The sequence below is a fragment of the Mirounga leonina genome, unplaced genomic scaffold (genome assembly GCF_011800145.1).
Source record: "Mirounga leonina isolate KUSES-001 unplaced genomic scaffold, KU_Mleo_1.0 Mir_82, whole genome shotgun sequence".
In the NCBI taxonomy this organism is placed as follows: domain Eukaryota; kingdom Metazoa; phylum Chordata; class Mammalia; order Carnivora; family Phocidae; genus Mirounga; species Mirounga leonina.
This window is the reverse complement of record NW_023270825.1, coordinates 12,750,068-12,762,815: the sequence shown is the minus strand read 5'-3', so window position 1 is coordinate 12,762,815 and position 12,748 is coordinate 12,750,068. Positions and strand designations below refer to the sequence as shown.

The following is a 12,748-nucleotide window of genomic DNA, read 5'->3' as shown; positions in this document are numbered from 1 at the left end:
TCTCCCACTCCCCCTGCTTGTGTTCCCTCTCTCGCTGTGTCTCTCTCTGTCAAATCAATAAATAAAATCTTTAAAAAAAAAAAAAAAGGAAGAAAGAAGGAGTGGCCAAGTGGGTTAAAGGCAGCTGGAATACGGAGGAAGATAAGAACACAAACATAACCATTAGATTTGGCAACAGGGAGGCCACATCAGAGGGTGACCTTGACATGGGAGGTCTCAGGGTGTGCAGGGTGGGGGGTACAAGCTCAAAGGAGCAGGCTGAGGAGACAGTTCTTTGAAGAGGCTTTGCTAAGACGGAGCAGAGAGGCGGGCAGTAAGTCACAGAGATGTGGGCTTAGGGAAGGTTTGTTGTTGTTGTTTTTTTTTTTTTTTTAAAGATTTTATTTATTTGACAGAGAGAGATACAGCGAGAGAGGGAACACAAGCAGGGGGAGTGGGAGAGGGAGAAGCAGGCTTCCCGCTGAGCAGGGAGCCCGATGCGGGGCTCGATCCCAGGACCCTGGGATCATGACCTGAGCCGAAGGCAGACGCTTAACGACTGAGCCACCCAGGCGCCCCTTAGGGAAGGTCTTTACAGGAGAGTCTAGGGTGTCTGTGAATCCTCGAGGGAATGACCCGGGAAAGAAGACAGAGACAGAGAACTGATCCAGAAGAGAGGAGAAATGTCAGCAGCTGTGAAGTCCTAAGGAGGCGCGAACAGAGGGATTCTGAGCAAAGGTGCAGGGGCTGCAGGCCTTGGAAAGGAGCTGGAGCCTCCGCACAGTGACAGGAGGGGGAGAATGCTGACTCAGTGGTGGGAAACGAGGGGCTTTCCTAACTGCTCCTATGTCCTCAGTAAAGTTCATACCAGGTCATGAGCTAGGAGTGACAGGATGGCATTCCGATAAAAGGCCTGAGAAGGGGAAAGAGTGCGTGAAAGCAGGGCTACGAACGTGCCAGAAGCGTGGCAGGGCCTCTGAGGTCACTGGTCATCAAGTGCAGATGACCAGTGAGGCTGAGGGGCTTCCTCCCACGACGTGTAGCTGCTCAGCGGCACATACGAGCAGGCAGAGAGCTGGGCTTCACCTGGGTAGGGCCACTGTCAAGCAGCTGGCTGGAGAAGGCAAGGTCATGCCACCCCACTTCTCAAAGCCCTCCCGTGGCTCCCCTCTCACCCAAAGGGAGAGCCAAAATCCTTGTACCTTACTCCCTGGGCTCTGACCTCCACCCTGTCCCTCTCACATTCATGCCCCGTCTCCAGGACTCAGCACGTGGTAGGTGTTCTCTAAATATTTCTGAAATGAGTGGACCAATCCATGGGTCTCCCTTTCGTGGACAGGACCTACTCAAGTACCTTAGTCTCTGGCGACTCAGCTACCCGCCCTCCCGGGGTGCCTGGTACGTAGGGGGGGTATGACTGTTGACCAAGACCCAGGCCTTCGTGTGTCTACCTCTGGGCCCCGTTGTCCCTCCTCCACTATCTTTGCTCAAATTATGACCCAGTTCCGAGGACCTGCTATTTGGATCTTGACTGAAAGGCAAAGATGCCAAAAGTCAAAGATTAAGGAACTCAAAGAAATTGGCAGAAACGATATTCTGGGAAAATCTTGGTAGTTGGGAATCCAGGCTTCGTGCCAAAGCCTCCTCCCCATGTTCACACACAATGCAGAGGCTGGAAGGACAGGATGAGAGAGTAAAACGTGGGAACAGAAGACACTATTTCCACTGCGCTGGGAGAACAGACAAGCGTACTGGTTTAACGCGCGCACGCGCAGAGGCGCACACACACACACACACACACACACACTTCCCCTCGAAAAACCTCGTTTAATAAGAGAGAAGGTAACTTGAAAGTCATCTTGGAGTTGGTCTGGCCTGTCCCTAGGGCTCAGCAGGGCAGGAAATGACTCTAGCAGGGCAGGGGGATGTTATCAGGCCAGCCCAGAAGGCTTGGAAATGGCTCTCTCAGGAAGCCAGCTCCACACGGAGAAGTTAAATGCACATTCACACAGAGTCAGCAAGCATCTCTTGAAGATTCAAAGCCCTAATCCACGCCCTGCCCTCAAAGACCATGGTCTAGAGGGAGCCAGGGGCCATGGAGTCCTGGCATGGTGGGGTGGAAAGACCATCAGGCACACTCAGAAGACTGTCAGAAGTAAGTAAGTGAGGTCTGAGCTGGCTGGGCCTCAGGAATTTGTCCAAGGGAGGTAGGATTTCTCCAAGTGAGCATCTAGGCAGAAGGGAGATGGCACAGCTGGTGGGTGGGGTCAGGCAGAGGCAGGAAGGAGGCTACCACAGGCCTTGGGGCAGCTGCAGGGGGCCTGAGGGACCCACGTTCCCAGGCCACTAGCCCAGGACTCAGTGGAGAGCTGACTCCCTTGGCCTGGTGGGCCAGAGAAAGGAAAAACATTTACTGCGGGTCCCCGCGCTTGGCATGCCCAGCAATATCACCTCATCAACTCAACACTTCTTACTTGAGAATAGAAAGCTGCTTCTCATTAGACTTTGAAGCTGCAAGGGCCAGAAAAGGCAGTTAGTCAAGGGAGGCAGGCCTCACCGCGAAGGGGCTGAGCCAGCCCAAAGTGAGGAGACTGGAGGGAGAGGGAGAGGCAGCAGAGAGACCCAGAACCCCTCCCTGGGAAGGGCCACTCGGCAAGCATGGACCCTTCAGTTGTACAAGAGACACAGGAAGAGAAGGTCATGGACATCCAGTCAGCCTGAACAGCAATCCAGCAGCCAGAACTCACCCAGAGCCCCAGGCGGGCAGGGCCATCCAGTCACCGGAGGGACAGCACCAGAAGTCTCGGTGTCTCAGGCGGACATTCCCTCCCACGGACCTCCACCGCCCTCGTCCTCTACCATTCCCAGCCCCAAGCACATACATGCCGGGTCTCCACGTACTAGACTTGAGCATAAGCATGGTCTCAGGGGTCACCATACTCCAGGTCGTCAGGCAGGGCTGGCGCCCAGTACGTGGTCAGTAGGTGTTTGATGAGCAAACGAATTCAAGTTAACTCCTCAAGGGCACAGCCAAGTTGTTCTTTGAACAATTAACTGAGCACCTGCTGTATGTCAGACAGGCTATTGGTGCTGGAGATACAGCAATGGACAAAAGAGCAAAAAAGCCCTGCCCTCATGGGGCCGACGGCCCAGCAGTCACATTCATGGTTGTGTCCCCAGTACACCTCACAGCACCCCCACACTAAAGTGCAGAATGAACGGCTGCAGGAGGAGGACTGAGCTGAGGCCCTAGGTCTGCACCGACTAGTTCTGGGACCCGGCTAACGGCGACTGCCATCAGCTTTGGGCCTCTGTCACAATTCAATACCACGGGAGCCCACCCCAACCCCCACTGCACGGCTGCTATCATTGCTGTTACTGTTACCCCTGCCTGCTTCCTCCCCCCTGCCAAGGGCTGAGCATCCGGACCTTCCTCCCCTCCTTCCACACACAGTACTCCGGACTCGGGCAGGCTGCCTGAGATGACCGCTCGTGCCTCAAACCTACTGCATTACCCCTCGGACTCCTCAGAACAACCTTGGAGCTAAAGAGGGAAGCTCGGGGAAGCTGAGTAACGCACCCACGGCCAGACAAGCAGTTAAGTGCCAGACCCGGGATCTAATCCCACATCTCACAGGACAGAGCCCACTGCTTTCTCCGCACCAGGTTCCTTTCCTCGTTGCGAAAATACTTCCATCTGCCCAACAGAGTAAACAACCGTCCCGCTTGCCCAGGGCTGAGGGAGTTCCCGGGACACGGGATTTTCAGTGCTTCAAACCAGGAAAGTCTCAGGCCAACTGGGACAAAGCCACAGCTCTGCCCAAGATCCTCCTCCGGGCGCTCTGCCAGGCCTTACCCACTGCCACCTAAGCAATCCCTGCCCTCAGGCCCCAGTAACCCAGCAGCACCCTGGAGCCTTGTAAGTAACGCTGTCATTGTTCCGCTCAAGCTATGGGGTGACACTCTGTCCCACCACTTGGACAATTGTGTCTAAAATCTGGTCCTGGAACTTCCTGTGCTACAAACCACCTATGCTAATTAACAACCCTGCTTCCTGAACCCCGACCCCACTAAGACCTCCTAAAGCAGGACTCGGGCCCAGCCTGGGAATCTGAGCTGCTAACCAGCCTCCAGGTGACTCAGCGGCCCAGAGACTGTGTGACTGTGTGACTGCCCTGAGCTGTAAGCTCCTTGTGGCTGGTGACCCACTCAGTCTTTTTCTTCTGGTACAGGCCCCATACAGAGGAGGTACACATTAAATGCTCAAGATTATAGTTGAAGGCAACAGCTTCAAACCTGCCCGACCATAAAACTCACCTAAGGCTCTATTTTAAAATGCAGATTTCCAGCCCCCATCTTGGACCAGGGAAATCACTACCCCATAGGAGTGGTCTGGGAATCCATAATGTCCAGGCTCCCTTAGTTCAGTGCTACTCAGAGCGGATCCACGGACAGGCAGGATTGGCATCACATGGGAGCATTGTTAAGCCTGTAGGAGCTCAGGCCCTGCCCCAGACCTGCTGCATCAGAATCCCTAGGAATGGGGCCCCACAAGTCAACTTGGTGATTCCTTGATCTGACAAGCTTAGAAAACCATTCGTTGGTGTAAAGAATAATGGAACTAGAGTTACAAGTGGGTTAGAATCCAGCTCAGTGAACATCTCCCAACCTCAGTCTACTTACCCCTGAATAAGAATTATGACCCTCGACCCCATTCCTCGTGCGGTTGTTGTGATGATTAACTGGGATCTGTGTAAAAGTTCATGCCCAGAACATGGCACACAGCAAAAGCTCAAGCAAGGCTTGTTCATTCCCTACTAGCACTGTTTCAACACCCGTGAAGTCCGGAAAACTAAGGTTTCAGAGAATCAAGTGAGGTGCCCAAGGTCACTTGGAGGGCAAATGCAAGGAGATTCTGACTCCAGGTCTGGCAGGCCTCTGAAAGGACCAAAAAACATCTGTTCTGCCTCGCTCTGGCACTTCCATCCCTCCACCACCCCTGACGGACACGGGCAGACAAACAGGGGCTGCAGCCACACTGTTAGGTTTCCTGCGGCTTGTGGCTGCCCTTTATATGGTATGTGGCACTCCTCCGACCCATCTGCCAAACTCTGCTCCTTCTTGTCTTGGTAGCTGATGGGGATGGTTTTGAGAGATCTCAGAAAACCTCTTCCCTTTTCTTGGCTGCTCAGATGGGAAACACCAGCTTTCACAGAAAGGCCCGCAACCCTCCGCCACCTGCCACGCATGAAGTCACCCAGGGGGCAGGAATCTACCCCAGTGAGGCCGGTGTGAACCAGGGGCGAAGGCCATTCCTGACGGTGCACCCGGTGCAAAGCTGGCGGGGCAGCTGGGGGTGCTCCGAGTAAGCGAGGGGGTGCACCAGAGGGAATGCCTGCAGCAGCACGGAACCACCGCACACCCAGTTCAGTGCAGCTTCAACAAGAAGGCATTTACTACGCCACATAAATGACACCGAGACAAGGGCCACCGCAGGCGTGGAGCCACATCCTTCTTTGTGTCTCTGCGCGGCCGCCCTCTGAGGGTCAGCCTCACGGCCACCAGACGGCTGCAGCTCCGAGCCTCGGAAGCGCGAGCGACGATTTCCAGGGGGAGAAGACCACTCCCGTCACCTCGAAAGCATCTACGTCACTCCTGAGCAAGAGGAAATCTTTTCCAGAAGCCCCCCTCCCACAGCTAATGCTCCTGATGTCTCATTGGCTAGAACTAAGTCACATGCTCATGCCTCAGCCAATCACAGGCAGGGAGTGGCCCCATCAGGGCCCGCCCCTCCAGGGAAGCACATGGCACATGGAGGGGCTGACAGTTGGGACAAAATTGGGGCTCAGTCAGGAAGGAGGAAAAGGAGCTCAGGTGGAGCACGCTGGGTTGACAACCGGGGAGCCTCTGGCCGGCCCCAAGTCACGTGACACCGCCAGCCCCGCAGGTGAACAGCCCTGGCCCGGGCCGGAGTCATCGCTTGCCCTGTGGCCTTCGCTTCCACTTCCGAAGGCGCCGGCCCCTACTTCCTTGGGCCGCTTCCAGTTGCTCAGAGGCCTCCCCTCGTGAAAGTCTGGGGCCGGATCAACACAGCACAGCAAGAACACACTAGGAGCCTAACGCTCCCCCGAGCAGAGCCTCTAGAAGCTGGCCACCTGGGGGAGGAGACGAGGCACGAGCCACGACAGACCACGTGGGGGAGGAGAAACAGCCCTGAACCGGGAGATGATAAACCCACCGCCAGGACCCAGCAGCACATACCTCCTGAGGGCTTACTCTGTGCAGGCACCAAGCTGAGGGCGGTTAGGTGCGGTTTTTTGTTTCTCGCTTTCACCTCCGGTCCTTACAACTGCCCTACGAGTTTGGCACTATGACTACACGTTCATAATCCCTTATCCATAATTTCCCAAATCTAAACTCTCTAAAAACCAAAAGCTGGTTTTGTTTTTGTTAACTTACTGGGCAACAAAACCTCAACTGAACCAACACGAGGCTATTTTTTAATCTATCTATCCCTTCGCAAGGACTGTTTGCATGTTTGGGTGCAGAAACAGTGACGTGTTTCATTCTGAAGTGCTGCTCCTGGAGCCACTGAGACTGTCACGTATTGGCCAGGATAGGTACCATATTCTGGAAAATTCTGCACTCAGAAACACAGCTGGCACCAAGAGTTTCAGAAGAGGGATTCTGGATGCATATCACCACTTTACACACGGGGCTTCACCAGGTGAAGGAACTCTTAGTTAGGGAGCCGTGGAAGCTCACTTGGAACTAAGCGACTGCTCTCACCGGCCGGAGCTCGGACCCACCCTGCCTGCTTCTGCCACCCGCCAGCTGGTGGCTTTAAGGAAGACACTTCCATGAGCCTATTTTTTTCATCTGTAAAATGGGGAACCTACAACCAGATCAGTGGCTTTAAAAATTTAAAGAATTTAATTTATTATTATTTATATTATTTATTTATATTATTATTATTTATTTAATTTATTTTAAAAATGTGTTTTTAAAAGCATATTAGGCCTTCCTTCAAAGGAAACCTTAGGCAAAAGTATCACTGCTCCAGGGAGTGAGGCCTGCCCACCCAGCCACCAGGCCCCTAAAGCATGTTCCCAGAGGGGTTCCTCAACAACACAGTTTGGAAACTGCTATACAATGTGATCTCTCAGGACCCATCTGGTTCTAACACTGTGTGGTTGTTTGTCTGAGGCAAACATCCTTTTTTGTGAAGGAAGGACAGCTGGGAGGAACTTGAACCAGACCTTGACAGACGGGTAGGCTTCTGGCCTACAGAGAGGACTTCAGAGCAAATGACATGAGCACAGGTGGAAAGACAATGAGCAAGGTGAGTGAGAGGGTCCAAGAGGCCAAAGCAGCCAGTGGGGGCAGGGTGGGGGCAGGGATGGGGAAGCCCAGGTAATGGGAGGCCACACTGGACAGGCTCGCTTACCAAGCAGATCAATGTCAGGAATCCTCAGAACCTGACATCCCTCCAGGCAGGCGGCCAGAGAAAAGCTGAGCAGTCCTGGCCCCACTGTATGCAGCCACAAGGTCGTGGTCCTTCCGTCCTGACTACAGTGACCATGAGCCCCAGTGCTTAGGTCAAGAGCTATCAATATGTTATTGTCAAATAAGTGACTCTTTTGAATCCAAAAATCAGGACATATGGTCTGCCACAAAGGTGTGTCCTTCAGAGGACAACAAGACAGAGTATTTGAAAACAGGACGGCTGCCCTGGGAAGGCTAGGGTGGAGTGTCATCAAGGTCTCAGTGTCCTTCCCCACTGTCTGGGGAGAGTCTGACTCCCAGGAGTCTGCAGCACCCTGGGAACGTCCAAAGAAGCCATTCTAAACAACAGTGCCACTTTCCTACCCCACAGCCAACTCTCTGGTAAACATCAGCCTTGTTTCCAAAGAAGCCCCTAAATGGGCAGGAAAGGCTCCAGAGGCCTCAGACCAGGGAGCTGTCCAGGAACTCAGCCCACTTCCAGAGGGGGATGCCACCAGGCTGGAGGCACCAAGGCCACTGGGAATATCAGCTAGTGGCAAATGCAAGAACTTCACTCCCACTCAGTGGTCTGCATACATTTTGTAACCAAACTCTGCCCCAGAATATTCTTTGTTTCAGGCACCATTTCCCTACCTGCCCATCACCAAGAGGTAATTAACATGTCTCAAAATCATACCCAATCAGAACGGTGATAATCCCTTAAAGGAGAAACCACCATTTGGGGCCTAATTGTTCTAAGTAAGCTCAGTAACTGAGCTTACCTAAGATTAACAGACAGGGAAAGGAAGGAGAAGCAGACACGGCCTCAGAAAGGGAGTGGCTGTCTGTTGGGGCTGGTGCAGGCTCCTGTTTCTGCTATTGAAAAACGTGGGAGTCTTGACCAGGCACAAGCTCAGGTGTGTCATTTCTAGGGCTCCCACCCTTCGTCCCAGCCAGGTGTTATCCAGCACGTGGCCTGCCTTGTCCAGGGTTACACTGAGTCAGCTGGAGGGAGTCAATACCAGCATTTTGCATGTAGCAAGGTTTGCATGTATCAACCCATTTCTTCCTCACAGCCACCTTAATGGAGGACGATTATTAACCCTATCACAGCAATGAAGAACACAGGCTCGGAGAGGTTAACTGACTGGCTCAGGGTCACCCAGCTACAGGTAGATTGTGGATTGAAGCCCAGGTGCCAGGCCATGCACTTTGTCACACAGCAGTGAACCTCACCATTGGGAGGCTAAAGGGTGACACTCTGGGGAGAGAGGGCAGCTGGGACTGCCCTCCTAGGGCCAGAACTGACTTGTGAGCCAACAGGGAGCTGATGGGCTGTTGTTCTCCATCTTAATCCCCAACCCCCTCAGGCTGCCACCTCAGTTCCAGGCCAGGGCACCTCAGAATTCCCTGTGCCCACAAATCTGCCGGATGCCTGGTTAAGATGCAGGTGCTGACCCCAGGGTGGGGCCCGAGAGTCTGCATTCCTCACACGCTCCCACGTGATGCCCAAGCTGCTGCTTCGCTGACCACACTTCAGGCAGCGAGAATCTAGACTTGAGTCAAATTTTCTCCCACCTCACCCCTCCCTTCTTAACTTGCGTGATCACTGTCTTGCCGGAACTCACAGGGGCCTGGCATGTAGCTGCCACACATTTTGGGGGGGTGGGGAGCTGTGTTTGTTTGTTTTTTTTTTTTTGAGATGGGAGTGATTAAAATGGTACTCACAGTGGAGTATGAGGCAGAAAATGGATTTCCGAGGTCTGTTTTCAGCTTGGCATTTGCCCTTTTCTTCCTTATTCACCTCTTGGCCAAACTGTTTAAACTAATTTATCTCAAAGGACTCAGGCTGGAGCAGCATGCTCCGAAAGTGTCCACTGTTTCCAGCCCTTACTGGGAGGGGTTGCCATGCTCCCGTCCCAGAAGAAGCAAATGCTGCTGAGCAGGGAGGCCTCTGCCAGCAGGAGCACTGGGAACGCGTGACTCCTCCGCTCAGACCCCTCCCTGGGCTCCCACCTCATTCAGAGAAAAGCCAAAGCCTTAACCATGACCTCCAACGTCCCAAGTGATCTGGCCCTGCCACCCCTCTGCCCTCATCAGGCCTCTACCCTTGACGTCCCCTCCACGGCCTCGGGGCCTATCTTAAATGTTGCCTTCCCGGTGAGGCCCTCCCTGGCCACATATTAAACTAGTAACTTTTGTGCCCCCCCACCCCCAGCCCACTCCCAAAGCACTGCTGCCTCTCCCCCTCTTGATTCCCTTCTGATACTACTTACCACCATCTGGCATCCTATAAATTTTACTTAGTGATTTTTATTTATGTCCCCCTGCCCCTTCCCGCTGGAGTGTGGACTTCATAAAGGCAGGGACGTTTGTCATTTTTGTCTGTTTTGTTCAGTGATATATCCCCAGTGCCTACAACAGTGCCTAGCCTGTAGCAAGTACTCGGTATCTGCGGAATGAATGAAGGAGCTGCACACTAACGGGTCAGACTGACGAGCCCTGGGAGTCATTAGTGATTCTCATAACAACCCCTGCAAACTCAGTCTTTTCCTCCCCATTCCAAGATGAGGAGACTGAAGCTCTGAGTGGTTAGTTAAGAGATTTGGCCAAGGACATAGAGTTAGGCTCAGGCGCCGGTCTGCCCAGTTCCAAAGACCACTGTGTTCTTTTCGGCCTGTGGCTGCCGTCTTATGACAAACATGACAGTAACCCGCTTTCCTGATTGTAAGCAGCAAATGCTTTTGCTTAAGGATTTTGCCAAATCTGCCCAAAATTCGAGGTCCAGTTCACCCAAAAGGGTCTAGGGGGAGCTGGTGCCCTCAAGGCCAGGAGGAAATCCTACCACCAGCCCAAGGAAGCCCCCATCAGCCAAAGGAAGGAAAGGACCCTCCTTCAAACATTTCCCTGAACCCCAAAGAAGAGCCCCAATAATTCTGGGTTTGTTTCGTCTTTTTCTTTGCTTTATCTTGTTATGTTCCTGAGCAATCTCTTTGACCTTTTCAAGTCCAGGTGACCTTTTGCCATCAATGACTGCTACAAACCATGTGGGTTCTAGGGCAGAATCTATCTCGCATGAATTTCCCAAAACCAAACCTGCACCCGGACCCATGGACCACTGTGCCCCACATAACCCACTCTCCCAGGCTCAGGCCCTGGGAAGGGAGCCGAGTCTTGTGGGGCTGTGAAGGTAAGATGGGCCTATGCCACCAAAAGCCCATCTACCCTCTTATTCCAGAGACCACCCCAGTGTGAGTCGCCCCTCCTCCCCTACTCATCACTCTCAATCCCATGACCTCGTCTGTTTTCTTCAAATCACTTCTCACTATGAAGCTATCCCATTTATTGATTTCTGTATTTGCCATTGCCTGTCTCCTCAGAAGAGGTTCAGTACGTGAGGGTTGGAGCTTGGTCAGTGCTGCTTACCTCTATTCTATTCCTGGAACAGGTAGGCATGCAAATATTGGTTGAATGAATGAGTAAATAAAGCAGAAAATAAGTGGGTTCTGAAGGAAAGAACCAGGAGGCTCACAAATGAACCCATTTAACTCTAACGTCAACCTGTGCTAAAGGTATTTTATGCCTACACAGCTGGGAAGTGACAAAGTAGACCCAGGACTGTCCAATGCCAAGAAGAAATGAGAAAATGCTGCAAGTAAGGAGAGAAGAAGCAAGAGGACAAGCTGGTGAGCCTTCCAGGAAGGGCAAGGTCAAGCTGCCATCGGGGCCCATGAGACTGAACACCATTTTCCTCGAATGCTTACTTAGAGACGAGGCAACATTTTCCACTGAGCTGAGCCCAGGTAGGTCTATGCTTCCCTCCATGCCCCAGGACAGTCATGGCGCCTGCATCCCCCCGGGAAATCTCTGCCCAAAGCAAGGTACCATAGTTGAGAGTGTGCAAAACCAAGTTCCTATTTCAAGGCACTAACACCATAAAAGACACAATCATAAACCACTCTTGACCAAGACACTTGACATTCCTCTCCATTTCTGAGTAGCTTGAGGTTAAAAGGTTGAAAATAGCCCGATGTCCTTTCTTAGAGCAGTGTCTTTCATTCATTCATCCTTTCATTCATTTGTTCAGCCAACATTTGCTCACCCAGCCTCAAGCTGCCAGGGATGAAATAACATAAAACCTCTGCCCTCTCACCAGTCCATTGGTGCCTGCAGTTTTGGCGGGTACTAAAAGACCAGCAAATATTAAGGATACTTGCTTCCAAAACAAATAAGGCCACGTGGAGCTGCGCTCTGAAATGGGATTTTGGATGCAATTTTGATTTGATTGGGTACAAGAACCAATTCAGTCAACGGGGCCACAGACTAACTCCAAGCACCAGACTCCTACTCAGACCCCTTCCTCCTCTGGGCACCAAGCCCCTAGGCCCCCCAACCCCATTCTTCAACTACATTCCCACCTCTCTCTACCATATGCTCTCTCTGACTCTCCTGACTCTATTTCCCCTATATTCCCAAACCCGACCTCCCTAGGTCCACAGCTTTGACTTCCTACTCTCTGAACCCCAGGACACACATTCACCTGCCTTCCACCACCACCCCCTACACACACCCCAAGTCTGAGCTTCCCCCTGGAGCCCTTTGAACGTCACGTGTTTACAAACCATATTTCCCAGGGGTCTCTGTTCGACAAGCCCCCCCCCACCCCCCACCCCCCGCACAGCATACGCACACCCTGTAATCCCCAGCACACTTCACGGCCGTGCCCGGGGGAGCGCCCTCCCCCATCGCCTCCAACTTCTTAGGACCCGAAGGCCGCCCGGGCCCCCGGGACCCCGCTCGGGCAGCCGGCTCCTTGAGCCCCCGGACGCGCTGACCCTACAGAAGCCCGCCCGCCCGCCGGAACTCTGGGACGCGGGGCACGGCCCTGGCCCGCTGGACGCCCCGACCGCGTGACGTCCGGGACCCCGGGGCTCCCAGGCCCCGGCCCCACGCACCGCCCCGGCGCGGAGCCCGCGAATCCCCGCCGCGCCCCTGCCCGCGCCCCGCCGCGCCTCCGGGGCCTGGCCCGGCCCGGAGGAGAGCGCGGCGCCCCCGTACCTCCCCGCCCCGCAGCCCAGGCCGGCGCGCCCGGCGCCTACCGTTGGCGATGAGCTTGGCCGACAGCTGCTTGACGAGCTCGGGGATCCGCTCCCACTGGCACTCGGAGCGGCAGCGCTCGATCTCCGTCTCGAGGCGCGAGCCCGCCTTCCTGGTCGCCATCGCGGCCTGGCCGGGCCCAGCCCGCCCGCCCGCAGGCCCCGCAGGCCCCGCCGCCGCCGCCCGG

At 54.0% G+C, this 12,748-nt stretch overlaps 1 protein-coding gene across 4 annotated transcripts in view; it reads right to left on the bottom strand.

Moving 5' to 3' along the window:
* TTC7B (tetratricopeptide repeat domain 7B) overlaps positions 1 to 12,742 on the bottom strand; it is a 249,851-nt gene extending 237,109 nt beyond the window's left edge. For all 4 annotated transcript variants that reach the window (XM_034993223.1, XM_034993224.1, XM_034993225.1 and 1 more), the window contains exon 1: positions 12,564 to 12,742. In XM_034993223.1, the coding sequence (XP_034849114.1) occupies positions 12,564 to 12,684 (121 nt within the window). In that variant the 5' untranslated portion in view covers positions 12,685 to 12,742. The remainder of the gene's footprint in view (positions 1 to 12,563) is intronic.
* Between the last annotated feature and the right edge of the window lie 6 nt (positions 12,743 to 12,748).